General features: G+C 48.9%; 1 protein-coding gene across 2 annotated transcripts in view; it reads left to right on the top strand.

Moving 5' to 3' along the window:
- The window catches only part of GRAP2 (GRB2 related adaptor protein 2), a 303,601-nt gene that overhangs the window by 266,468 nt on the left and 9,134 nt on the right, over positions 1 to 27,999 (top strand). For both annotated transcript variants that reach the window (XM_075320845.1, XM_075320846.1), the window contains exon 5: positions 2,723 to 2,894. In XM_075320845.1, coding sequence (XP_075176960.1) covers positions 2,723 to 2,894 — 172 coding nt within the window. The remainder of the gene's footprint in view (positions 1 to 2,722; positions 2,895 to 27,999) is intronic.

Genomic DNA, 27,999 nt, shown 5'->3' with positions numbered 1-27,999 from the left:
CACCCGGTGCCGGGCCGGACTAGTCCGGGGGACGTCAGTGGTGGCGGGGTCCGACTCCGTGGCCCTGGTGGGTGTCAGTTGTAATAGGGCTGGTGACTTGGGAGCAATTAAAGTATATGTTTCGTGACGCCACCTGTGGTCTGCGGCTATTAAGCCGCCGCTGCTGTGTGAGGCCTCCGGGGTGATGTTATGGCAGCAATGGTGGTACTGCTCCCCACAGGTGGAGCGGAACCCCGGGAACACTGTTAGTGCTCGTGAAAGTCTATGGTGTTGTGTGGCTAACACGGTGCAGGGCCGACAGGCAATGAAAGAACCAGGCACAAACAACAGTCTCTTTACCTTTTCCTCTTTTACTTTAGGAACAGTCCAGTCCTGGGAGACTGTCACAGGTGGTGATGGGGATCCGGTCGGCCTGGAAGTACTTGGGGTGATCTTTCTGGCCAGCTGAGTATGAGGCCTACTCCTGTGCTTTTCTTTGTTATGATAGGACCCTGCTTCTCTGAATCCAGCAATGGCCCTCTTTGCTGCTGGGACCGATGGTACGTCCCTTTCCCTCTGTAGTAGGCTGCGCAGGCCCTCTCTGGTGCTTCTCTGCTGGAGTCCACACCGGGCCCTGATGCTGGAGCTGTACCTTCGGGAAGTTTATGGGCCAGGTGCTTGCAGCTCTCCTGCCCTTCGGATTCGGCTACCAGGGAGTATTTTAAGCCCTGGTGGCCACAGACTCCGATGTCCGAGTCTCTTCGCTGCCTCTCTGCTACTCCTGCTTCCCTGGGCCAAGCTGCTCTAGCTCTAGGCCCCAGATCCACAGGACAGCACACTCTGCGTCTGCTCACTATCACTTCTCTCTACAGACTGCACTCTACTTCCTCCCTCAGGTCAGACTTGAGGAAGGCTCCCTGGAATTCCAGGTTCAGAGCTCCCCCTGCTGGCCAGAGGGAGAACTGCGGTGGATGTTAAACTTGCTGGCCAATGGACCTCCCCATTACCTCCAGGCTCAGCATTAACCCTTTGGAAGGGCAATGCTGTTGTGGCGACCAGGTCCTGGGGCGCCACAGATGCTGGGAGGGCATTGTACTGAGTGAGTGGGTTGTGGTGGCTAATATACTGTATATAGGGGCTATGGGGCCATATTATTGTGTATAGTGGAGCTGTGTGGCCATTATTCTGCTTTCATGCGTCTATGTGGGCCATTATTATTATTAATATAATTATCATTATTATTATTATTTATTATTATTATAGCACCATTTATTCCATGATGCTTTACATGTAAAAAAGGGACAAAAAGGGATTTTACATGTAAAATAGGGACAAGTAGTATAATGATAAACAATAAAAGGCACAGACTGGTACAGGAAGAGAGAGATCCCTGCCTGCAAGAGCTCACAGTCTACAGGGAACGGTTGAGGATACAGTAGGTGAAGGTACAGATGGTGGTTTGGTGCTATGGTGGACTGAGGGGTACGGCAGGTTGTAGGCTTGTCAGAAGAGTGGAGTCTTCAGGTTCCTTTTGAAGCTTTCCAAGGTAGGCAAGAGTCTGATATGTTGTGGCAGAGCATTCCAGAGTAGGGGGGAGGCACGGGAGAAATCTTGGATGCGATGGTGGGAAGAGGAGATGAGAGGGGAGTAGAGATGGAGATGTTGTGAGGTTCGGAGGTTACAGCAGGTAAGTACCGGGAGACTAGGTCACAGATGTAGGGAGGAGACAGGTTGTGGATGGCTTTGTAGGTTATAGTTAGGGTTTTGAACTGGAGTTCTTGGGCAATGTGGAACCAGTGAATGGATTGGCAGAGAGGAAACGTCGGGGAGTAGCAGGTGGACAGGTGGATTAGCCGGGCAGCATAGTATAGAATAGATTGTAGGGGTGCGAGACTGTTAGAAGGGAGGCCACAGAGCAGGAGGTTGAAATAATCCAGGCGGAAGACAATAAGGACATGCACTAGTGATTTTACAGCTTCGTGGGAAATTTTTTTGAGTTGGAGGTGGCAGGAGGTGAAGCGAGCTTGGATGTGTGACTTGAAAGAGAGATCAGAGTCTAGAGTTACTCCCAGCCAGCGAGCATGTGGGACTGGGGAAAGTGTGAAGCCATTGACTTTGATGGATAGCTCAATTGGGGGGGGGGTGGAGTGAGGAGGAGGAAAGATAATGAATTTTGCTTTGCTCATGTTCAGTTTTAGAAATTGAGCAAAGAAAAAGGATGAAATAGCAGACAGACATTGTGGGATTCTGATTACTGTGTATAGGGGAGCTGTGGGAGCATTATACTGAGTGGTGAGGTGTGTAGGGAAAATTATACTGTGGTGGGGTGACTGGGGTCATCATACTGTACTTGTGGATGCAAATTCACTGTGGGGGTATCATACTGCATGTGGGGGGTATCATACTCTATGGGGACTGTGACAGGTGTATCATATGGGGTAAAAATACTAAGGGGCTTCAGTAAGGACTGGATATGTGCCGCTCTTTGTGTCACTTAGAACATGGTTCTGCTACTTTTTCATGCAGTTTGCAGCCTGACGCAGGACAGGCAATAGAGTGATGTCATTCTGCCGCCAACTGATGTCATCCATGCAAATGGAAAACATTGATATTTCCCTCTGTGACTGATTTTCTAGACTCCAAGTGCACTTGCCCCCATTATAGTTATGAAATGGCTTATTTAGGAATTATTAGCTATTCAATTGTTTTTACACTATTTGTCATTGTTCCATTTTTTTCATAGGCACGAGACCGATGTGCAACACTTCAAAGTCATAAGAGACAAGTCAGGAAATTACAGCTTATGGTCAGAAAAATTCAAGTCACTCAACAAACTTGTTGAATATTATAGGAACGTGTCCGTCTCCCGGCAGAATCATGTTTTACTTCAGGTAGAAGGCTGCCCCCAACCACAGGTAAAAAGATGACGTGGCTACATACAGAGATTAATACCGCAGAATATATGTATGATAGTAGAGTTTATATATCATAACACATTGATGTGATTTACCAATATATTGCCCGGTATACATACTCTTTTATACACCAAATAGCGCCCAGTGAATGGGACAGTACAGCTCCATAGCATAGGCAGGCACTATCACAGAGTCCATAGTGGTTGTTAACGTAGCGCAGATCCCTACAGCCTGAGTACACTGCGAAACGCGCTGTAATATACACAGATTGTCAGCCATTATATTCAGGTCATCTGCAATGATGAGTCTCTGTAAATTGACATGTAACCACCAGAGGGCAGCAAAGACTATACACACTTTCTAACAAAAGGGTCTTTAATGTAAAAATAAACTGTACACACGTCCCTCTGTGACATAAAAGCTCCTATTACAGATAAAGTCTAAACTTGCCCTTAATGGAGTTGTCCAGAAATGGGATATTGGCAACTTTTCCTTAGAGTAGCACACTGGCTCAGTGATTTGCACTGTTAGGGTCAGACGACTGTCCTCTCTCATTCAAGAAAACTGGTATGATTATGCTAATCACACTATGATCAGAGTGCTGATCAGAGTGCTGATCAGAGTGCTGATCAGAGTGCTGATCAGTGTGTGATCAGAGTGTGATCAGAGTGCTGAAAAGAGTGTAATCGGAGTGCTGATCAGAGTGATGAAAAGAGTGTTGATCAGAGTGTAATCAGTGTGCTGATCAGAGTGCTGATCAGTGTGTGATCAGGGTGCTGAAAAGAGTGTGATCAGAATGCTGATCGGAGTGCTGAAAAGAGTGTGATCAGAATGCTGATCAGAGTGCTCAAAAGAGTGTGATCAGAATGCTGATCGGAGTGCTGAAAAGAGTGTGATCAGAGTGCTGATCAGCGTGATCAGAGTGGGATTCAATTTTCTCAGATGAGAAGAAGATTGAAAAAAATGTCTTCATCTTCTCCATTCTGTCATCCGAGTGCGGTCCGATTTTTTTTTTTCACGGACCCCTTGACTTGCATGGCCGAATGTGATCCTATTTACAGAGAAAACTCCTACATGAGGAGGTTCAGTATACATGTGATGTAGAGTTAAATGAGCTAATTGGGTTGCTTGGTGGTGTTTGGTATTCCCAGACCTCCTTTCATGCAGTGATGATATGGATTGGCTCTGTTAACTCTGGGAAGGTCAGCTTTCCACACACAGGTGTTAATTAAGTATTGGGTTAATCTTAGGTAATAGGATGGAACAGGGATTAGCAGTACACAAAATAAGTAGAGTAATTTTGGGAGAAGTGTCATTTTAAGCAACCGTATGCGGCTCAACCAGTAGAGGGGTTTCCCCAAGTTTGTGTCACAGGGAATCAGGGTAACAGAAGATGGACCTCTAAGCTGACTCTCAAACTAAGGACCCTAAGCTGTCCCTTATCCCAGAGATAAGCTTGATAGTAGCTAGGTCTGGGCCCCCAGCATGTCCCTAACTCCTGTTACACCCCCCTCTCCCCGCAACCCAAGAGAGGCCCCACAAATAAAATAGACAGGGGAAAGAGTCAAAACTCATGCACACTGCAGACAGACACAAGGGAGAGACAATACGAACCCAGGGGGAAATTAACACAGGAAGGAAATAAACTAACAACGGGGATATTTCCGCAGCAAACAACGGATCACCAGGCTCTGGATCACTTCAATAAGGACCGATATGCAGGAACAATGCTGAAGCTATATCCAGCAACCAGCAACAGGATCCAGAATCTTATAAAGGGTGAAAACGGCTGTGAGTGGTCATTAGCAGCCTGAGCTTCTAGAAACCACCAGCAGAAATTAACTCCTGCTGTACAGGAGAGCAGTGAAGCAAAACATAGCCGACATCCATGACAGGCTGTACAACTAAAAGATCTCAGGCTACTTGTCCGACTCTGCAGTGTGAACAGAGTCCGACGCCACCATGACACCCAGCGAATGCAAAGCTGGACACCGCATGACAGTTTGGAGTAGGGAGCGCAATATACGGAGGTTTTGGGGGTAGTTTGTGGAAAACATGGATTCAATATTCTGATTTCAACAAATTAAGGCAAGAGCTTAAAGGTGTAGATTGGGACAAAGTCATGGTAACTGGGGGATACCGAACATAAATGGGGTAAGTTTAAGAATATACTACTATAGTCCTTTAAAAAATGTATACCCTCTGGTAACAAAATGTCCAGGAATAAAAAGAAACCACTATGGATAAATAAGACTGTACAAAATATAATAAAACAAAAACAAAGGGCGTTTAAAATCTTAAAGGCTAAGAATACAGAAATAGCATTTCAGAAGTAAAAAGATATCAATAGGAAATGTAAAAAAGAAATGAAACAAGCAAAACTAGCTACTGAAACAAAAATCGCCAATGACCTTAATATAAATCCCAAAATCTTTTATAAATACATTAATGCCAAAAGGAAAACAAAAGATAGTATTGGCCCCTTAAAATATAATAACATGTTAGTTATAGAGGACAAACAAATGACTGAGATATTAAATAGGCATTTCACATCTGTGTTCACCAAGGAACTGACTGTACCAGGAATCATTCAACAAGTGAAAAATCAAAGTTCACCACCCGATATAATTACTTTAACACAAGATGAAGTACGCCTACGTCTGAGTAAATTAAATATTGACAAATCTCCAGGGCCAGATGGCATTCATCCATGAATATTGAGGGAATTGAGCTCCGTAATCGACAGACCGCTGTATCTCATCTTCTTAGACTCACTTGTAACAGGGTTGGTGCCTCAGGATTGGAGGATTGCTGATGTGGTACCGATATTTAAGAAAGGTAAGAGGGTAGATCCAGGCAACTACCATCTAGTAAGCCTGACATCAGTAGTATGCAAAATTTTTGAGGGCATTTTAAGGGATGACATGCAAAAATATATTGCAGAAAATAATATGATAACTGACAAACAGCATGGATTCATGAAAGATAAGTCATGTCTAACCAACCTGTTGGGGTTCTATGAGGGGGTAAGTGCAAACCTGAATATTGGTAATGCAGCTGATGTGATTTATTTGGACTTTGCAAAGGCATTTGATACTGTACGACATAATAGCCTTATACTAAAGCTCCAGAAGCAAGGACTAGGGGAAACTATATGCAACTGGGTAAGGAATTGGCTAAAAGATAGGAAACAAAGAGTAGTCATAAATGGTACATTCTCTAAATGGGCTATAGTCAGCAGTGGGGTGCCGCAGGGATCTGTGCTTGGACTGATTCTTTTTAATCTCTTTATTAATGACCTTGTGGATGGGATTGATAGTAATGTGTCAGTCTTTGCTGATGACACCAAACTATGTAGTATATTAAAAACTGACCTTGATAGTACAATATTACAAAAAGATCTGGATAAGATGTCAGAATGGGCAGATACTTGGCAAATGAGATTTAATGTTGATAAATGTAAAGTAATGCACCTAGGACGGAGTAATCCTATAGCTGCGTATACATTAAATGGAAGTAAACTCGGGACTACAGAACAGGAGAAGGACTTGGGTATTCTCATTACAAATAAGCTGAGCAGCAGCACTCAATGTCAGGCAGCAGCTGCTAAAGCAAACAAGATTTTAGGGTGTATAAAAAGAGAGATTAGATGTTGTGATTAGTGATGAGCGAGCATGCTTGTAACTACTCGGTACTCGCACGAGTATCACTGTACTCGGGCTGCTCGGCGGGTACCGAGTAATTTTGCAATACTCGTGCTTTACTCGTGGTCTTCATCCCTGCATGTTGGCGCTCTTTTGAGAGCCAGCCCTCATGCAGGGATTGGCTGGCAGACCACTGCAATGCCACAGCCCTGTTAGTTGTGGAATTGCAGTGATTGGCCGGCCTGCACAGCGTGACCGAGCCTTTATACCGGCCGGCGCGCTGTGCTCTGTACACAGCCATCTCATATTCCCTGCTTTCCACGCCCACAGGCGCCTATGATTGGTTGCAGTGAGACACGCCCCCACGCTGAGTGACAGGTGTCACACTGCACCCAATCACAGCAGCCGGTGGGCGTGTCTATACTGTGCAGTAAAATAAATAAATAAATAATTAAAAAAACGGCGTGCGGTCCCCCCCCCAATTTTAATACCAGCCAGATAAAGCCATACAGCTGAAGGCTGGTATTCTCAGGATGGGGAGCCCCACGTTATGGGGAGCCCCCCACCCTAACAATATCAGTCAGCAGCTGGCCAGAATTGCCGCATACATTATATGCGACAGTTCTGGGACTGTACCCGGCTCTTCCCGATTTACCCTAGTGCGTTGGCAAATCGGGGTAATAAGGAGTTATTGGAAGCCCATAGCTGCCAATAAGTCCTAGATTAATCATGTCATGCGTCTATGAGACACCCTCCATGATTAATCTGTAAGTTACAGTAAATAAACACACACACACCAGAAAAAATCCTTTATTAGAAATAAAAAACACACACACATTCCCTGGTTCACCACTTTAATCAGCCCCAAAAAGCCCTCCTTGTCCGGCGTAATCCAGGATGATCCAGCGTCGCATCCAGCGCTGCTGCATGGAGGTGACCGGAGCTGCAGCAGACACCGCCGCTCCGGTCACCTCCACACAGCAAATGAACACAGCCGCGCGATCAGCTGCTGTCACTGAGGTTACCCGCTGTCACCGCTGCATCCACCGGTGGCCGCGGGTAACCTCAGTGACAGCAGCTGATCGCGCGGCTGTGTTCATTTGCTGTGTGGAGGTGACCGGAGCGGCTGTGTGTGCTGCGGCTCCGGTCACCTCCATGCAGCAGCGCTGGATGCGACGCTGGATCATCCTGGATTACGCCGGACATGGAGGGCTTTTTCGGGCTGATTAAAGTGGTGAACCAGGGTATATGTGTGTGTTTTTATTTCTAATAAAGGATTTTTTCTGGTGTGTGTGTGTTTATTTACTGTAACTTACAGATTAATCATGGAGGGTGTCTCATAGACGCCTGACATGATTAATCTAGGACTTATTGGCAGCTATGGGCTGCCAATAACTCCTTATTACCCCGATTTGCCAACGCACCAGGGCAAATCGGGAAGAGCCGGGTACAGTCCCAGAACTGTCGCATATAATGTATGCGGCAATTCTGGGCGGCTGTTGGCTGATATTGTTAGGGTGGGGGGCTCCCCATAACGTGGAGCTCCCCATCCTGAGAATACCAGCCTTCAGCCGTATGGCTTTATCTGGCTGGTTTTAAAAATGGGGGGAACCGCACGCCGTTTTTTTTAATTATTTATTAATTGTAATTATTAATTTTAATTATTTATTAAATAATTAAAAAAAACGGCGTGCGGTTCCCCCCATTTTTAAAACCAGCCAGATAAAGCCATACGGCTGAAGGCTGGTATTCTCAGGATGGGGAGCTCCACGTTATGGGGAGCCCCCCACCCTAACAATATCAGCCAACAGCTGCCCAGAATTGCCGCATACATTATATGCGACAGTTCTGGGACTGTACCCGGCTCTTCCCGATTTACCCTGGTGCGTTGGCAAATCGGGGTAATAAGGAGTTAATGGCAGCCCATAGCTGCAACTAAATCCTAGATTAATCATGTCAGGCGTCTCCCCGAGATTCCTTCCATGATTAATCTGTAAATTACAGTTAAAAAACACACACACCCGAAAAATCCTTTATTAGAAATAAAAAACACTAACAAAGTCCCTCATTACCAATTTATTAACCCCGACAAACCCTCCATGTCCGGCGTACTCCACGGACTCCGGCGTCGCGTCCAGCTCTGCTGCATGGAAGTGACAGGAGCTGCAGAAGACACCGCCGCTCCGGTCACCTCCACGCAGCTAATGAAGACAGCCGTGCGATCAGCTGAGCTGTCACTGAGGTTACCCGCTGTCACTGGATCCAGTGACGGCGGGTAACCTCAGTGACAGCTCAGCTGATCGCGCTACTCACCTCATTTGCTGCGTGGAAGTGACCGGAGCGGCGGTGTCTTCTGCAGCTCCGGTCACCTCTATGCAGCAGCGCAGGATGCGACGCTGGAACATCCTGGATGACGCCGGACATGGAGGGCTTTTTGGGGCTGATTAAAGTGGTGAACCAGGGAATGTGTGTGTGTTTTTTATTTCTAATAAAGGATTTTTCGGGTGTGTGTGTTTATTTACTGTAACTTACAGATTAATCATGGAGGGTGTCTCATAGACGCCTGACATGATTAATCTAGGATTTAGTGGCAGCTATGGGCTGCCATTAACTCCTTATTACCCCGATTTGCCAAAGCACCAGGGCAAATCGGGAAGAGCCGGGTACAGCCCCAGAACTGTCGCATATAATGTATGCGGCAATTCTGGGCGGCTGCTGACTGATATTGTTAGGCTGGGGGGCTCCCCATAACGTGGAGCTCCCCATCCTGAGAATACCAGCCTTCAGCCGTATGGCTTTATCTGGCTGGCATTAAAATGGGGGGGACCGCACGCCGTTTTTTTTTAATTATTTATTAATTTATTTTACTGCACAGTATAGACACGCCCACCGGCTGCTGTGATTGGGTGCAGTGTGACACCTGTCACTCAGCGTGGGGGCGTGTCTCACTGCAACCAATCATAGGCACCGGTGGGCGGGGAAAGCAGGGAATAGGAGATTGTTTAATGAGCGGCCGGCTTTTTCAAAATAGTAAAAGCCGCCGGTCACCTCCACGCAGCTAATGAAGGGAATAGCGCGATCAGCTGCTGTCAGTCAGGTAACTCCCGGCCACCGCTGGATCCAGCGGTGCCGCGATTAACCTCAGTGACAGCAGCTGATCGCTCTACTCACCTCAGTTGGTGCATGGAGCTGACTGGAGCGGCGGTGAGTAGCGCGATCAGCTGAGCTGTCACTGAGGTTACCCGCGGCCACCGCTGCATCCACCGCTGGATCCAGGTAACCTCAGTGACAGCAGCTGATCGCGCTACTCATCTCATTAGCTGCGTGGAGGTGACCGGAGCGGCGGTGTCTTCTGCAGCTCCTGTCACTTCCATGCAGCAGAGCTGGACGCGACGCTGGAGGACTGTGGAGTACGCCGGACATGGAGGGTTTGTCGGGGTTAATAAATTGGTAATGAGGGACTTTGTTAGTGTTTTTTATTTCTAATAAAGGATTTTTCGGGTGTGTGTGTTTTTTAACTGTAATTTACAGATTAATCATGGAAGGAATCTCGGGGAGACGCCTGACATGATTAATCTAGGATTTAGTGGCAGCTATGGGCTGCCATTAACTCCTTATTACCCCGATTTGCCAACGCACCAGGGTAAATCGGGAAGAGCCGGGTACAGCCCCAGAACTGTCGCATCTAATGTATGCGGCAATTCTGGGCGGCTGCTGACTGATATTGTTAGGGTGGGGGGCTCCCCATAACGTGGAGCTCCCCATCCTGAGAATACCAGCCTTCAGCCGTATGGCTTTATCTGGCTGGTATTAAAATTGGGGGGACCGCATGCCGTTTTTTTTAATTATTTAATTATTTATTTCACTGCACAGTATACACACACCGGCTGCTGTGATTGGTTGCAGTGAGACAGCTGTCACTCAGTGTGGGAGCGTGTCTCACTGCAACCAATCATAGGCGCCGAAAAGCAGGACAGCAGGGAATAGGAGATTGATTAATGAGCGGCCAGCTTTTTCAAAAGAGGAAAAGCCACCGGAGTTTGAACAGCTGTGCAGCGCCGCGGCAGTGATCGGGGAACGGTAAGTAAGAGAGAGGGGGGGGAACTGACCGACAGACTGTGAGAGGGGGACAGACAAGACAGAGAGAGACAGACCGACGGACTGAGGGAGATAGAATAAAAAAAAAAAAATGACCGACATCGCTAGTAAAAAGCACAAAACGTGCGTTTTGGACATCGGAGTGCCACACAAGGTTTTCATGTAAAATCTTTCATGTATTAATCTCAAAAAGTAACATACACCAGCTCTATCTCACTATTGGGTATGTGCCCTTAACATTTCCGCCATGAAAATTCATTTTGGTGTCATTTTGGAAGGTTTTCTGGTGAGTCCGTAAAAATGGCGTAAAACTCGGACAAAATTGTTCACATCTGTGACTTTTGAGTGATAAATGCTTCAAGGGGTCTTCCCCATGCTGATGCCATGTCATTTGAGCACTCTTCTGAGACTTTTGTGACATTTTTAGGGTTTCTCCATGCTGCCGGGGGGTCATTTCACAAAAATACTCGGGTCTCCCATAGGATAACATTGGGCTCGGTGCTCGGGCCGAGTACACGAGTATCTTGGGAGGCTCGGCCCGAGCTTCGAGCACCCGAGCTTTTTAGTACTCGCTCATCACTAGTTGTGATCCCAACTTATTGTTGCCCCTCTATAAATCACTTGTAAGGCCACATCTGGAATATGGGATACAGTTTTGGGCTCCACATTTTAAAAAGGACATTCAAAAGATAGAGTCAGTTCAAAGGCGGGCAACTAGACTACTACAACGAATGGAGGCCGCCCGTATGATGACAGGTTGAAAAAGTTAGATATGTTTAGCTTAGAGAAAAGACGTCTCAGAGGAGATCTCATTTATATGTACAGTCATGGCCAAAAGTTTTGAGAATGCTACAAATATTAATTTTTACAAAGTCTACTGCTTAAGTTTTTCTAATGGCAATTTGCATATACTCCAGAATGTCATAAAGAGTGATCAGCTTAACAGCAATTACTTGCAAAGTCAATATTGGCTAAGAAAATGAACTTTAACCCCCAAAACACATTTCAACATCATTGCATTCCTGCCTTAAAAGGAGCAGCTAACATTGTTTTAGTGATTGTTCCATTAACGCAGGTTTGGGTGTTGATGAGGACAGGGCTGGCGATCAATCAGTCATTATTAAGTAAGAATGACACCACTGGACACTTTAAAAAGGAGGCTGGTGCTTGGTAACATTGTTTCTCTTCAGTTAACCATGGTTATCTCTAAAGAAACACGTGCAGCCATCATTGCTCTGCACAAAAATGGCCTAACAGGGAAGAGTATTGCAGCTACAAAGATTGCACCTCAGTCAACAATCTATCGCATCACCAAGAACTTCAAGGAGAGAGCTTCCATTGTTGCCAAAAAGGCTCCAGGGCGCCAAAGAAGGACCAGCAAATGCCAGGACCGTATCTTAAAACTGTTTCAGCTGCGGGATCGGACTACCAGCAGTGCCGAGCTAGCTCAGCAATGGCAGCAGGCTGGTGTGAGTGCTTCTGCACGCACTGTGAGACGGAGACTGCTTGAGCAAGGCCTGGTTTCAAGGAGGGCAGCAAAGAAGCCACTTCTCTCCAGAAAAAACATCAGGGACCGACTGATATTCTGCAAAAGGTACAGGGAGTGGACTGCTGAGGACTGGGGTAAAGTCATTTTCTCAGATGAATCCCCTTTTCGATTGTTTGGGACATCTGGAAAACAGCTTATTAGGAGAAGAAGAGGTGAGCGCTACCACCAGTCTTGTCTCATGCCAACTGTTAAGCATCCTGAAACGATTCATGTGTGGGGTTGCTTCTCAGCCAAGGGAATCGGCTCACTCACAGTCTTGCCTAAAAACACAGCCATGAATAAAGAATGGTACCAGAATGTCCTCCAAGAGCAACTTCTCCCAACTGTCCAAGAGCAGTTTGACGCCCAACAATGCCTTTACCAGCATGATGGAGCACCTTGCCATAAAGCAAAGGTGATCACTAAATGGCTCATGGAACAAAACATAGAGATTTTGTGTCCAAGGCCAGGAAACTCCCCAGATCTTAATCCCATTGAGAACTTGTGGGCAATCATCAAGAGACGGGTGGACAAACAAAAATCAACAAATTCTGGCAAAATGCAAGCATTGCTTATGCAAGAATGGACAGCGATCAGTCAGGATTTGGTCTAGAAGTTGATTGAGAGCATGCCAGGGAGAATTGCAGAGGTCCTGAAGAAGAAGGGTCAACACTGCAAATACTGACTTGCTGCATTAACTCATTCTAACTGTCAATATAACCTTTTGGTACTCATAATATGATTGCAATTATATTTCTGTATGTGATGTAAACATCAGACAAACACAATTAAAAACCAGAGGGCAACAGATCATGTGAAAATATAATTTTGGTGTCATTCTCAAAACTTTTGGCCATGACTGTATAAATACATGTGTGGTCAATATAAAGGACTGACACATGACTTATTTCTTCCAAAGACAATACTAAGGACCAGGGGGCACTCACTGCGAGTGGAAGAAAAGCGATTCCGACAGCTAAATAGGAAAGGGTTCTTTACAGTTAGAGCGGTCAGACTGTGGAATATACTACCACAAGAAGTAGTAATGGCAGACACTATAACAGCTTTTAAAAAAGGGCTGGATGATTTCCTCATGGTAGCATAAAGGCCACTATAACCAATTAACTTACCATTAATAAAGAATAAATACTCAGACACATGACATTTGGATAAAAATGGCCGTGGTGTTTTATTATTGGTAACTTGATAAATTAAATTCACCATATTATTAAAATTAAATAACCATAAAATTCCATAAATACCACCATAAAGTACCATTAACCACTTATAAAACCAACAATCCACCCAACATAGTTGGGCGATTTTTCCCCAACTAATAAAACATCACGACAAAAAATAATAAACAGTTAAAAACCATGACTTTACACTGGGAGGGCGGGCGGGGGATTCTTCTTTCTTCACAGCTGGAAACTGACACAGCTGGCTCACAGCTGACTCCTTATAAAGGCAAGTCTCCTGCATATTTACCTCTGTCCACCAATGACAGACTTTAAAATTGGCGCGCAGCAGGCTGACCAATCACACAGCCTGCTCGCGTTACTCACAGGGGGCAGATTAACCCCATAAATTCCCATCATAACAACTTCCATTACCACCACGCAGCAGGCTGACCAATCACAGCAGCCTGCTCGTGTTACCACATGAAGGGAATTAACCCTTCATTCCCCATACTGAATTTGGCACCGCTGAATGCCACAACTTAAACTTGAAACACCTATAAACATACTGTCAGGGGGCCCATGCCACCATGTAATCACCAGGCTATACGCTGCTGGTGATTATACATGGTAGCATAAAGCCCACTATAACCAATTAACTTACCATTAATAAAGAATAAATACTCAGACACATGACATTTGGATAAAAATGGCCGTGGTGTTTTATTATTGGTAACTTGATAAATTAAATTCACCATATTATTAAAATTAAATAACCATAAAATTCCATAAATACCACCATAAAGTACCATTAACCACTTATAAAACCAACAATCCACCCAACATAGTTGGGCGATTTTTCCCCAAACGGCCGAGTATTAACAATACGAGGCCCCCCCCAAACACCGCAGCCATTTTTCTATCATATTCTGGATACCCACATTAAAAATGTCCAGACCAACGTCAGAGAGATGTACTCCATCTGCCTGTACAGGCCAACCGTAAAACCTTCCAGATCACTATGGCGATATGAGAAGTCGCCCAAACCAACAAAAAATATTGCCATGTCGCGATTGACACGTTTCCTTATTTTTTCCAAAAAGGCAAGCTGGCCATTCCAGACCAGTCTCGGTACAATTTCAGAAAAAATCAATGCTGAATAAGGAAAAAGATTCTTTATGAGCGCAAAATCTCTGCGGAAATTAGATAACAAGTCCAATGTCTTTATTTTACCCAAGTCATTCCCTCCAATGTGTAAAATAATAAGGTCAGGATACGGGTGAGTCAACAGCATACCTTTTAAGGTGCCAACTAAATTAGAAAATTTTAGCCCTCTTATACCGTACCAAAAAACATTTATCAGATCATACTGAAAAGATAAGTTCTCTGTGTAACGTCTACAAGCCGCTCTCCTCTGCGCCCAGTGTATAAACGAATGGCCTACAAGCCAAATCACCATTGGGCCTAGAATTGGAGAGAGACAGAATAAATTAATTATAATAACTTAGGGCGTATATATAACTGATAGCGTTTTGACGCCCATCTACCAATTTTACCAATTCTTTTTCCTTTGAGGCCAGCTCTTGCCGCCTCGGTTGCCGCCCCGATCCGAAAAGAATGTGATGAGAAGTTGGAGCTATCTAGCTGCAACTTAACCATACATTTTTTAATATTGCATTAAAATGAAACTTAGTGGCAGGAGAACCATCTACATGTAAAAACAACAAACCCGGGGTATCCCCCCGTACAGTAAGCCATTGACATAAATTGGTGACGGGGCATATACATGAACCCCGTAAAGGGCGCAACTTCACAGAACACCCTTTACCAAGGTGGTCCAATTTTGACCTACTAATAAATAACACAGCACCAGAGTCAGATACATTAACATCCTTCCTATATAAACCCGACTATGTGACAACAACTCACTTATCTTGAGTGCTGCGAAGAAACAAATCACAAAAGCAGCACGAAATAAACATAACTCAAAATTATTAAAACAAACTTCACTCAACATAAACCATAACCTTTCTAATAGATTCACGGATATAGGCCTGCGGCGATCAGGCACCACACAACCTTTTTTACAACCCTTTAGTGCCTGCCGAACCGCAAATAAGCTTAATAGAGACTCCTCACCATATAATTTTAAGAAAAAAGAGATTCCACAAAATGTTTTATACAAAAAGGTATAACGATAACCTAAACCAACATAAAAATTCAAAAAACCAAGTGCTGTAGACACATCACACTTGTGGGGAAACAGATTCCTGGAATCACAAAATTGATTCCAAGCCAACCAAGCAGCCGAGTATGCTTTCCATGTCCTTGGTGCAATAGAATTTTTAATGGAAGCTGCTACTAATCCAAAAATTGCCTCCCATAGCTGGGACGGGCATGCATTCAAAAGGGGGTCCATCTTTCCTGAACTCTCCCTGAATTCCTCTAACCGCTGAGAAGAGAGGTAAAAAACGGAAGCATTAGTGCATTCAGAAGCAAAACGAGCCTTCAACCAAATATTCCACCTCAAACACAAAAGGACCAATTTTCGCAATATACCACCTAGAAACCTACACTTCACCACCAAGGTGTTCAAAGCAAAAACCAAACCTTGACAATGTGATATGAGTATAATCCTCTTATTCGCTAGTTCCTTACCCCAAATATGCACTGAAACAAAAACCGGAAAAAGCTCCAATAACACCTGCTTCTCCAGCAAACCTTCAGACAACCAAGATGAAGGCCATGAAGAAAAGCACCAGTGTGTACGAAAAATCGTACCGAACCCCACTTCCTTAGACACCCCTGTAAACCAAAGGAGATCCTGAGACAACATAAAATCCTGTTGAACGCAGCTAATCCCGTTGAAACTTTCTAAAAATTCATACCAAATTCTTAAATCCTTCCTCATCTCACACGAAATTCTAATGTGTGAACCTGAACACCTAACACCCTTAGTTGCATCATACAAACGTCTTGAAAACACTCTCCCCATTGGCAAAATTCTTAATGCAAAGTTCAAACCACCCAGCAGAGATTGGAGCTCTCGCAGGGTACACTTTTTCTTCACTACAAAAAACTCGCAATACAGCCTTTTAACTTCATAATCTTCTGGCCAGGGAGTCTCAATTCCATTTTTTGCAAATCCAAAACAATCCCTAAAAACTCGAGCTCTGTACAAGGGGAAACTGTTTTATCATGAGCTAACGGAACCCCAAAAAACTTCATCAAACCCAAAAAATTTATTTAGTAATTGCAAACAACGTCCTGACCTACCAACAAATAAGAAATCGTCCAAAAAATGGAACATACCCCCCTCTGAAAAACCCCTCTTGAACTGCCCAATGCAAAAACGTGGAAAATGACTCAAAATAATAACATGATAAAGAAAACCCCATAGGGAGGCACCTGTCAAAATAAAAAGAACCCTCAAAACAAAAACCCAAAGAATTAAAACCCAAGGGGTTAATTGGCAGAAGCCGGAAGGCAGACTGAATATCTGATTTGGCCAGGAACAAACCGGGCCAAACTTCCGTAACAAAATCCACTGCCTCATCAAAAGATGTGTAACTCACCGAAGATGCATTAGGATCAATAGCATCATTCAGTGAGCTACCTGTTGGATAAGACAGGGGATGTATGATCCTAAAAGAATTAACCTCCTTCTTGGGGACAACCCCCAAAGGTGATATCCTAAGATTTGTAAACGGAGGAAATTCAAAAGGACCAGACACCCTGCCCAACAACCGTTCTTTTTCAATATGTGACCTGACTACCTCCTTATGGCTATCAACTGATTGTAAATTCTTAGTTACATTACAACCTATACCTTCAAAAGAAGGTACAGGAAAACCTGCCTGAAACCCACTACGAACCAGAGCTGCCTTCGGCCTGTCTGGAAAACGGTCTAGCCACGGGAGCATTCCTTCCAGGCTCACTGGAGTCTGAGCCTATGAAAAACTGCTCCCTAACACCAGATGGCTGTACCGTGGACTGACCATGCTTTTTAAAACATTTAAGCAAGGGGTGAGCCCCGCCACAAAACGAGCACCCATGTCGAAAGCGACAGTTACCCTGCCACTTGCATGAGGACTCATCGAATGCAAAGCACACCCCCCCTTTTTGAATTGACATCCACCTGCTGTCTGTGAGGGTTCTGTTACTGAGGCAGCATTAAATTCAGCCATAACCCGACATCTTTAACACCCCACTTGACAGCAGGGTGAACCGCCAACTTCTGCCTGAAAGACTCATCGTAATTCAGCCACGCTAAGCCACCGAAACTACGATAAGCCTCCAGAATACAATCTTGGTGTTGAAACAAACCACAACAAAATTTAGGAAACTTTTCCCCAAGAACTGCAGCATAAATGGAGAAAGCCTGCAACCATGAATAAAATGATTTAAATTTTTCCTTCACTCTGACTCAACCTCTTGTTTTCCATCAGGTTTCTCCACTTTATGCTGCAGCTCCCTAGCAACCGGTAAAAGAGAAAAGATATCTACATACGCCTGTCTCCAAATCTTTTCCTTAGTGGAAGCACTGAGATGAAAACCCAAAGGGGAAACATCACATGTCAGTGCTTCCTTTAAATGAGGTTCCGCCACCCCAGGGAACCTGTCCTGAATAGAAACTTCAGCAGCAGGTGCCTGGGGAAGCACTACATGGCCCCCCAAGTAGCTCAGACAGAGTCCTAATGACAATGTCCTTTACCGTTATCCCTAACATTGGGTGCTCCAGCAAGGGGGCTCTCACCATGTCCTCGCTCCAGGGTCCTTCCATCGCGTTGAACGGATGTTGCCGCGACGTCCTCTTCAGATTCTTCAGTCGAGCTCCAGGCCTGCGTCGCCGCCGCCAAAGCCCCAGCTGAGCTCTTTTGCAATGGGGCCGGCGGCGCGTACAGGCCTGTAAGCGACCCAGGATCTCTGCTGTGACCGGCCACAGCAGCCGGAGCGGAACCTCTGGCGGCGACTTCCGGAATAATCGCCCGCCAGGCATTCTGGGAGTCGCGTCCTGATGACGCGGCCAAATCCCGTCGGCTTCTTGAGCGGTCTCGCGATGCTCCGGTCCCTCCTCTCGCTGGAACTCCCGCCTCTCGCGATGTCTCCGACGCCTTCCTCTCCGCGCCGCGCCGACCGCGAGCAGATGCCGACCTCTTCCTCCCTCCGCCGGACCGCTGGGAACAGGATGCAGGCGGTGAGTCGACGTCGCTCTTCTTCCTCTTCATCCGCAGGGATCTCCGGACATCTTCTCCATCTCCGGGCCGCAGAAGCTCTTCCCTCCGCGCAGGAACGCCGGCGGGATCCGGAGCTGGATCCAGGACCACTTCGGCGGCTTCGTTCACCGGCGCCAGGCACCTCTTCAGCCACTCCTCGCCGTCCGCTGCGCCGACCCGAGCCATCATCTTCTCCAGGAGGGACTCCATCTGGATTCTTCTTTCTTCACAGCTGGAAACTGACACAGCTGGCTCACAGCTGACTCCTTATAAAGGCAAGTCTCCTGCATATTTACCTCTGTCCACCAATGACAGACTTTAAAATTGGCGCGCAGCAGGCTGACCAATCACACAGCCTGCTCGCGTTACTCACAGGGGGCAGATTAACCCCATAAATTCCCATCATAACAACTTCCATTACCACCACGCAGCAGGCTGACCAATCACAGCAGCCTGCTCGTGTTACCACATGAAGGGAATTAACCCTTCATTCCCCATACTGAATTTGGCACCGCTGAATGCCACAACTTAAACTTGAAACACCTATAAACATACTGTCAGGGGGCCCATGCCACCATGTAATCACCAGGCTATACGCTGCTGGTGATTATACAGTACACAAAACATTGTTGGTTATAAATGACTTAGTGACCAAATGTAGAATTGGTGGAGGAAGGTTGAACTAGATGGACCTAGGTCTTTTTTCAACCTAAGTAACTATGTAACAAATATTGGCTGTCCATTGCGCATCTAAGTAGTTCAGGTGGTTTTTACTCCACTGAAAGGGAAAGTCTTGTAAAATTTTCAATGGTGATGTATGGGATTGAGATATTCATAGTGTGAAATTTTGTCTGATTAATTTGTAGGCCAGAAATTTGTTTGAATCACTTAATGGAATGGAGTGGGACTGGCAGAGAGGTGTGTGGGGCAGTTAAACACAGCAGAATGTCATCTGCGAACATGTGCGGAATTGACGTATTATCCAGACATTATCCAATGTCTGAGTTTAAGCGGAGGTGAATTGCAAGTGGTTCAATTACAAGGAGGAATAGTAATGGGGGCAAGTGACACCCTTGACGAGTAGCCTTTTGATAAGGAAGGCTTTAAAGAGGAGCCATTGCAATGGCCATAAGCTGAGGAGCTGCTATATAGAGCATAAATTCAACAGAGAAATTGGCTAGGGAAATGCCACTTCTCTAAAATTGCAAATAGATATATTCACGAGACAGAGGCCTTTCTGATATCAAGTAATAATAGTGTAAAGGGTGGACTTGCCCATGTACTGTTTATGCCATGTGCTTTGTGTTATCTCAATTGTATATGCTATGCTGCTAGCTGGGTGCAGGTTCCAGGTACAGTAGAGCGGGACAGAAAGCCACGGACCCACTTGGGGGGAGGGGCGACATGACCAAGGGGGAGGTAGGGAGTGATGGGTTAATAGGGACAGTGGTATATGCCTAATATGGCTTTGGGGGATGGTTTTAGCCGGGGAGGAAGAGGAGGAGCAGGGAAAGGGTTAGCTGGGAGAGGAAGGAGTTACCTCCTCTTCTGTTTCCGGACGCTGAACGATCTGCACGTGCACCTCCATGGCAGATCTTCAGGAGCTCCAGCGTCTGATTCAGGCAGCGGTCGCAGCGCACGGGCCCCTGGCAGTGCAGACCCACATCAGGGCTGCCGGGGTTAACCCGTCGGCGCTTGCCCCTCGTCCCCCCAGCAGCGGCGGGCGCCAGTCGCGGCCCCCCCGCAGGTATTCCCCGGGCGCGGGGGGGGCGAGGAGGAGATGTAAGAGCCCCTCCAGGGACCCTCCGCAGAGTGCAGCGCAGCAGCAGCGTCTGGCTGCTGCAGAGGCCGGCGGGAGGAATCTTCGTTCCAGCCGCGGCGGTCGGGAGGTGGGAGTGGCCAGCACGGGGCCTGCTTCCGGTCCCGGCCTCCGGGCTGGAGTTACTGAGACTGCAGCGGCTCCAGGCCGGGAGCGCGCTCGGCGCAGGAGAGAGGCCAGCAGATCCCCCTGCAGTCGGCGGGGGGACCGCGGGGCTGCACGTGGCGGTAGGTCCGGCGCCGGGGGGGGGTCTGCGGTGCCTGACCCCGGTGCGGCTGAGAGAAGGAGTGACGGCGGGAGCCCTGCGGCAACCGCCGGGTCACTCAGTACCGCTGTGCAGCCCCCGGATGTGGCAGTCTCCCGTGGGAGCGGGAGGACTCGGCGGATGGAGGCCTGCAATAGCCCAGGAGGGCCAGAGGCGACGACGGCTGAGATCCGGAGCCGGGCGTCTGGTCGTCCGCGCCCAGAGGCCCCTTGCAGTCGGCAGGGGGGCGGGCGCAAGAGGTCGAGGCCCGGGGTGCCGGCGCGGGGGACAGGACGGTCTCCTGGGTTGTCACCCCGGGGCAAGAGATGGAGCGGGGATGACTCTGCCCACGCGGCGGCCCTGTCTGGCGGCCGTGGTGGGGGGGGTGCTGCGGCGGCGCCCCCCGGATGTCGGATGGAAGATGAGGCCAGCGGCGAGGAGGGGGAAGAGGCTTTCGGTTCGGAGGAGTCGGATGGACGACAGACGGAGGACAGCGAGGCGGCGGTCTCGGGAGACGCCGAGCGGCGGTCGGGTGAGACGGCCGCGGAGGCGGCAGGGGCTGCGCTGGCGGGGGGCTTCGGGGGGGGGGCGGCTGCGGCTACGGCAGCGCCCGCTGGTTTCGCAGTGTGGAGTCAATTGTTGGGGCTGTTGCAGGGGCTGGCGGCGGCTTCGGGAGCGGGGGGGGAGGGGGCCCAGGCGCCGGTGGCGGCGTGGGTGGGTGCAGCCGGTTTAGGGGCCTCGGCGGCGACGGGGGGTGACGGAGCGGGTGCGAGTAGAGGGGGGGGCGAAGGGGGGAGTGAGACGGGGGGGGGAAAGGAGAAGGAAAAGGAGAAGGAAAAGGAGAAGGAGGATGAGGTGGTGCGCTTAGATGATAGGGCTAAAAGCGAAGTTTATGTTTGTTTTGAGGGCCCGCTGGGGGCCCATTTAAAGAAGGAGGTGCGGGAAAAAATTTGGAAAGGGGAATATGTGGAGATATTTTCTCTGCTTCCCCTGGAGAAATTTAATTTGGATAGGGTTAAGCCGAGTGATTCCAAAAAGGAGAAGGACGAGGAGGAAAAGCGCCGTTATAGGCTTATTCCTCGGACTTTTGCCAACTGGCTACAAGCATTTGCGATTTTGGCGAGCGTGGTCGGGGAGAAGGAGCCGGAGCATTGTTCGGCTTTGTTCGGCTACATGGATGCGATAGGGGAGGCTTATCGAGTTTATGGCGGACTGGCGTGGCTGCGCTACGACGAGCAATTTAGGCAGCGGAAGGCATTGCGGCCAGATATGCGTTGGGACCATAAGGATATTTCCTTATGGATGCGATTGATGTCGGCACCGGCTCAGCCCTTTCGGGGGGGCGCCGGGGGTTCGGGGGGGGCCGGGTCCCCGGCAAGTTTCAAGAAAGGTTTGTGTTGGCAGTACAATGAAGGGCAGTGCAGGTTTGGAGCGGCGTGCCGTTTTAAGCATGAATGCTCCGGATGTGGGGGGGGACATAGCTTGTCCAAATGTTTTAAAAAAGGAAAAGGAAAGGCTGGTGATGGGGCTGGTAAGAGGGACGACGCCGGTGAAGGTAGAAGTGATGGTTCCGTTTTTAAATAGGTATCCGGACAAGGAGGCGGCGGCGTTGTTAAGTTCTGGTTTTTCGGATGGTTTTCATATTCCGTCGGTTGTTAATGCATCGGTTCCGCCGTATCGTAATTTGCGTTCCGCTCGGGATCACCCGGAAGTGGTGGATGAGAAGCTGGAAAGGGAGGTGGCTTTGGGCAGGATGGGCGGCCCTTATGTCGCCCCGCCGTGCGGGAATTTGGTGGTGTCACCGTTGGGGGTGGTACCAAAGAAGGAGCGGAATAAATTTCGGCTGATTCATCATTTGTCTTACCCGGAAGGGTTATCGGTGAATGATGGCATTGCGCCGGAGTTGTCGGCGGTATATTATGTGTCGTTCGATAAGGCGTTGGCCCTGGTTAGGGCGGCGGGGCGGGGTGCATTGATGGCAAAGGCGGATGTGGAAGCAGCGTTTCGGTTGTTACCGGTTCATCCAGATAGTCAGCATTTGTTGGGTTGCTGGTGGGATGGCAGTTATTATGTTGATCGTTGTTTGCCAATGGGCTGTTCCATTTCGTGTTCGTCCTTTGAGGCATTTAGTTCGTTTGTTGAGTGGGTGGTTCGGGACGTGTCCGGGCTTACGTCCATCATTCATTACTTGGATGATTTCCTGTGTGTCGGGCCGGCGGGTTCGATGGTTTGTGCGGGTTTGCTATTTGCGTTGCAAAAAGTTGCGGCCAGTTTCGGGATTCCTTTGGCGCCGGATAAGACGGAAGGCCCGGCGCCGGTGATGTGTTTTCTGGGAATTGAAATTGACACCATTGCTATGGAATGCAGGTTGCCGGCGGAGAAGGTCCGTGATTTGAGGTCCGCAGTGTCAGGGGTAAAAGCGGCGAAGAAGGTGCGGCTTAAGGCGGTGCAGTCTTTGCTTGGAAAATTGAATTTTGCTTGCAGAATTGTGCCAATGGGGAGAGTGTTTGCGAGGCGTTTGGCGACGGCGACGGCCGGGGTACGGTTGCCGGCGCATTTTGTGCGGATCACAAAGGCGATCAGGGACGATTTGGAAGTATGGGATCAATTTTTGCAGCATTTCAACGGCCGGACGCTGGTGATGGAGAGGGTGGCGTCTAACGGGGCGTTGCAGCTGTTTACGGATGCGGCGGGGTCGGCCGGGTTTGGGGCTGTCTTCAGAGGTCATTGGTGTGTCGGGCAGTGGCCACAGGCGTGGCGGGAGAGCGGCTTGGTTAGGAATTTGGCTCTGTTAGAGCTATTCCCCATTGTAGTGGCAGTGGAGCTATGGGGGTCGCACTTTGCCGGAAGGAAAGTGTGTTTTCATTGTGATAACCAGGCGGTGGTGCACGCGATTAACAACTTGTCTGCTAAGTCGGAGCCGGTGGTGGTGTATTTGCGGCATTTAGTGTTGAGATGTCTGCAGTTGAATGTGCAGGTAGTGGCAAGGCACGTTCCGGGTGTTGACAACGAGGTGGCTGATGCTTTGTCTCGTTTTCAGTTCAGCAGGTTTCGGGCGCTGTTGCCGTGGGCGGACGAAGTTGGAGTGGAGTGCCCCGAGGATTTGTGGCATCTGGTGAGGCGGTGATCTCAGACTTGATTCGGAACTCGGTGACCGAGGTGACTTGGTGCCGGTATGCTAAGGTGTGGGCTGAATGGGAGGAGTTGTTGCGTCTGATGTTTGGTGGGGAAAGCGTGGATTACTTGGTGGCTTTGTTGTCATTGGTGAGTACGGATTTTTCAGCCGGGCGATCGGCATCGGCTGTGGCACATCGGGTGTCGGCAGTGGCATTTTGGTTAAAAATGAGAGGGGAGCGTGATGTTTCACAGGATTTTCGGGTTCGTCAGGCTTTGCGGGGCTTTCGCCGTGGCGTACGGGAGAGGGACAAGAGGCGCCCTGTATCGTTTGGTTTGTTGAGACGGATGGTGGGTGGCCTGAGCGGCATTTGTGAGTCTGTGTACGAGACGGTTCTATTTACAACGGCTTTCGGTCTCGCTTTTTATGGGGCGTTCCGGATAGGCGAGCTGGTGAGCCCGTCCAGGGTGACGGGTGGTGGTTTGATGTTTGAGGACGTGCAAGTGAGCAGTAGTCAGGTGGAGTGCCGGATTCGCCGGTCAAAAATGGATCAGCTGGGCCGTGGTAGATTGGTGGTGTTATATGCGGTTCCAGGAGAGGAATTGTGCCCTGTGCGTTTAGTCGAGAGATTTATGGCCGTGAGGGGAGGCTTACCTGGCCCGTTGTTGCGGCATTTGAATGGGTCGTTTTTGTCGAGGTTTCAGTTTGTGGCGGTGCTGCGGCTAAGTCTACGTAACGCGGGGGAGCGCCCGGAGGACTTCGGGTCGCATTCATTCCGAATTGGTGCAGCAACGGAGGCAGCCCGTTGGGGGCTTGGAGATGAGGTGGTAAAGCGTATTGGTAGATGGGAATCTTCTTGTTTTCGGCGGTATGTGAGACCGCAGTTGTTGTAGCATCATGGGACTTTGGTTACGTGCGGAAGGTTTGAGGAAAGGGGTGTTTTTTGATGTGTTGGTGGTTGTGCTGTTATTGGTTTTGATATTTTCGTTTTGTTTTATTTGTTATAGGGAAGTGCCTGATCTGGATCTTGGGGCACTCCTTCGTATTTTGGGGTGCCCGTCGGGCGGAGGTCCGCCCGAATGGTCGACAGCTGGGTTTGGATCGTGCGCAGGCGACTGTTCGATGGATCGGAGTTCGGGGCATGGAGTGGGGCAGGGTGGTCCCGGAATTTCGTTTCCATTGTAAAGTTGAGCGGCCCCCGGATGTGCTGGTATTGCATGTGGGGGGTAATGATCTTGGTGCCAGGGCGTCGCGGGATTTGATCCGAGACATAAAGATTGATTTACTGCAGTTGTGGAAGCGGTATCCTGGTTTGCTGGTCGTATGGTCTGACATAGTGACCAGGTTGGCATGGAGAGGGGCTCGGTCGGTGGAGAAGGTTAATAAGGCCAGGGCCCAGGTGAATAGGGTAGTGGCTAGGTTTGTGACCAGGAATGGTGGGATTGTGGTACGGCACAGGGATTTGGAGCCGGCTGATTGGCGATTTCGGAGGGGTGATGGTGTGCACCTCAACGAGGTCGGTCTGGATTTATGGGCGTTGGGTCTGCAGGATGGTGTGGAGCGTGCTTTTGGTGTGTGGCGGGTCCAGGCCACGTAAGGTGTCACGTGGTCTGTCCTGTGGCGGTGGGGGTAGGTCTGGTCCAGAGGTTTGGAAGTGATTGGTGGCTGGACCGGGAGTCATTGTCTTGGTATGGTGGCTCTCGGTTTCCGGGATGTGGCAGGCACGGGGTTCTGCCAAAGTGTGGGGGTCAATCCGTGGGTGATTGGCACCTCGTCTCTGGGTCGGTGTGTTGCGGCCGGGGACAGGGGGAGTAGTAGTAGTGGACTGGGCCTACCCCGGGGGGTATTGTAAATGTTATTGTCTATTGTTACCGTTATGTGGTTGTTTTGGGTCGCCCGTTGGACGGCGTCCCTAAGGTACTAGTCTGTAAAACAATAGGCAATAAAAAGGCTGCTGTGGCCATTTGAACCAAGTCGCATGCAGTCCGTGTGTTTAATTTTAGAGGATAAGGGGGTTTGGTTACACAGACATCATGACCGGAGAATCCTCCCTCAGCTGGTCAAGAAAGCCACGGACCCACTTGGGGGGAGGGGCGACATGACCAAGGGGGAGGTAGGGAGTGATGGGTTAATAGGGACAGTGGTATATGCCTAATATGGCTTTGGGGGATGGTTTTAGCCGGGGAGGAAGAGGAGGAGCAGGGAAAGGGTTAGCTGGGAGAGGAAGGAGTTACCTCCTCTTCTGTTTCCGGACGCTGAACGATCCCCGCCCACCCTCCCTTTGTGTTGTCATGTGGGAGATGTTTTTGGGTAGTTGGGATACCTTTTGTCACAGTAGCGGTGGGGGTAGGTCTGGTCCAGAGGTTTGGAAGTGATTGGTGGCTGGACCGGGAGTCATTGTCTTGGTATGGTGGCTCTCGGTTTCCGGGATGTGGCAGGCACGGGGTTCTGCCAAAGTGTGGGGGTCAATCCGTGGGTGATTGGCACCTCGTCTCTGGGTCGGTGTGTTGCGGCCGGGGACAGGGGGAGTAGTAGTAGTGGACTGGGCCTACCCCGGGGGGTATTGTAAATGTTATTGTCTATTGTTACCGTTATGTGGTTGTTTTGGGTCGCCCGTTGGACGGCGTCCCTAAGGTACTAGTCTGTAAAACAATAGGCAATAAAAAGGCTGCTGTGGCCATTTGAACCAAGTCGCATGCAGTCCGTGTGTTTAATTTTAGAGGATAAGGGGGTTTGGTTACACAGACATCATGACCGGAGAATCCTCCCTCAGCTGGTCATGTCACTAAAGGCACCACTCAGCAGTTGGGCTGAAATATCATCAGGATGGAAGAGGCGAGGTTAAAGGGGAAGTGACAGATGAGGGAAAAAAGGACATTTGTGAGGTCTTGAGAGGAGCCAGTACAGAATAGGGTTCAAGTGTGAGAGACGTGGCCTCGGTGCTAGGGCCAGTCAAGGAACCCTGAATTAACCTCGAGAGGTCTGGAGCCTATGGCTCACCCCGGCAGCCTTAGAGAGACGTCCGGCTAGAGAGCTGCTGGGGCCCAGAATCGTACGAAGGTGAACGGAGTCATGGGCATAGACATACCCTGGAGCTTGAGGACAAGATCCAAGATAGCGGAGGAGAACCGGTCTAGTAGTAGTACTCTAAACTGAGAGGAAGGAAGGCCATGTCTGTCATAACAGTGTGAAGAATAAAAGTGAATGTTTCTGGTTTGCTAAGTGAGCTTCTGGTGTTGTGTGTTACTAACTGTCTATGACTGCTGCCAGTGGGGTGATGGACACTAGCCTAAAGAAACCAGTAAGTGTCATGCACCCCACCTGCAGTTGTGCCGCCCCCATGTCAGCAGCCGGGCTGCTCGGATCCAGATCTGCGGTGGCTCGAGAGGCGTCCGGACCCGGGGTCGTGCGGCCACTCAAATGAAGGGGGGGTTAGTTACAGGGTATCTATTAGAGTTTGTGATGCCACCCATGGTGTGTGGTAATATGGAGTACCACCGCTGCAGTTGGGAGCACCTGGGGTTGATGAAATGGGGCAGCCAGGTGTTAGAACCCTCCACGGGTAGGGGGACTCGTGACTCATTGATGGAGTTTAGGGAGTGTCGTGGGGAACCAAGGAGAACACTTTCATACTCGCACAGTCCAAAAAGCTGACACCCACAACTGGATAAACCAAAGTTCTGGACACCGCTGCCGCTGAGGAGAGCTAGTTTGGGTCCCGTCCCCGATGGTGTTGCCTGATGATCTGTGACCCTCTCCCTGACACTTAGTTCACTTCTTTGTTGGCCCCGGTAGCATGAAACTAGTCGGGTCCCGCTTCCCAGTGTGGCTAACTGTGGGAGCTTGCTCTCAGGGTTCACGCTTGGGATTTTCTGGACCATTTTAGTGGAAAGTCCTATCCCCCTCGATGCGCTAGTACCCCGATTTTGGAGCGGGTGGAGAACGAATCTTGAAGGCTCCGTTCTCGTCGGGTCAATTGTCAGGTTGCCTGAAGCTACTCCCTGACCTAGGGTCCACGTACGCCGTAGTGCCCTGGTCCCAGCCCGGTGATGGTATAAGGCCGCCGGCTGTCCTCCTCGATAGTTCCGTGCCCCTTGTCACGATCCCCTGCGACCGGGGGTCCTGATGATCTGTGACCCTCTCCCTGGCACTTAGTTCACTTCTTTGTTGGCCCCGGTAGCATGAAACTAGTCGGGTCCCGCTTCCCAGTGTGGCTAACTGTGGGAGCTTGCTCTCAGGGTTCACGCTTGGGATTTTCTGGAC

The sequence above is a fragment of the Anomaloglossus baeobatrachus genome, chromosome 8 (assembly GCF_048569485.1).
Source record: "Anomaloglossus baeobatrachus isolate aAnoBae1 chromosome 8, aAnoBae1.hap1, whole genome shotgun sequence".
Classification (NCBI taxonomy): domain Eukaryota; kingdom Metazoa; phylum Chordata; class Amphibia; order Anura; family Aromobatidae; genus Anomaloglossus; species Anomaloglossus baeobatrachus.
Note: the sequence above shows the minus strand (reverse complement) of the source record. Positions and strands in the feature narration are given on the sequence as shown.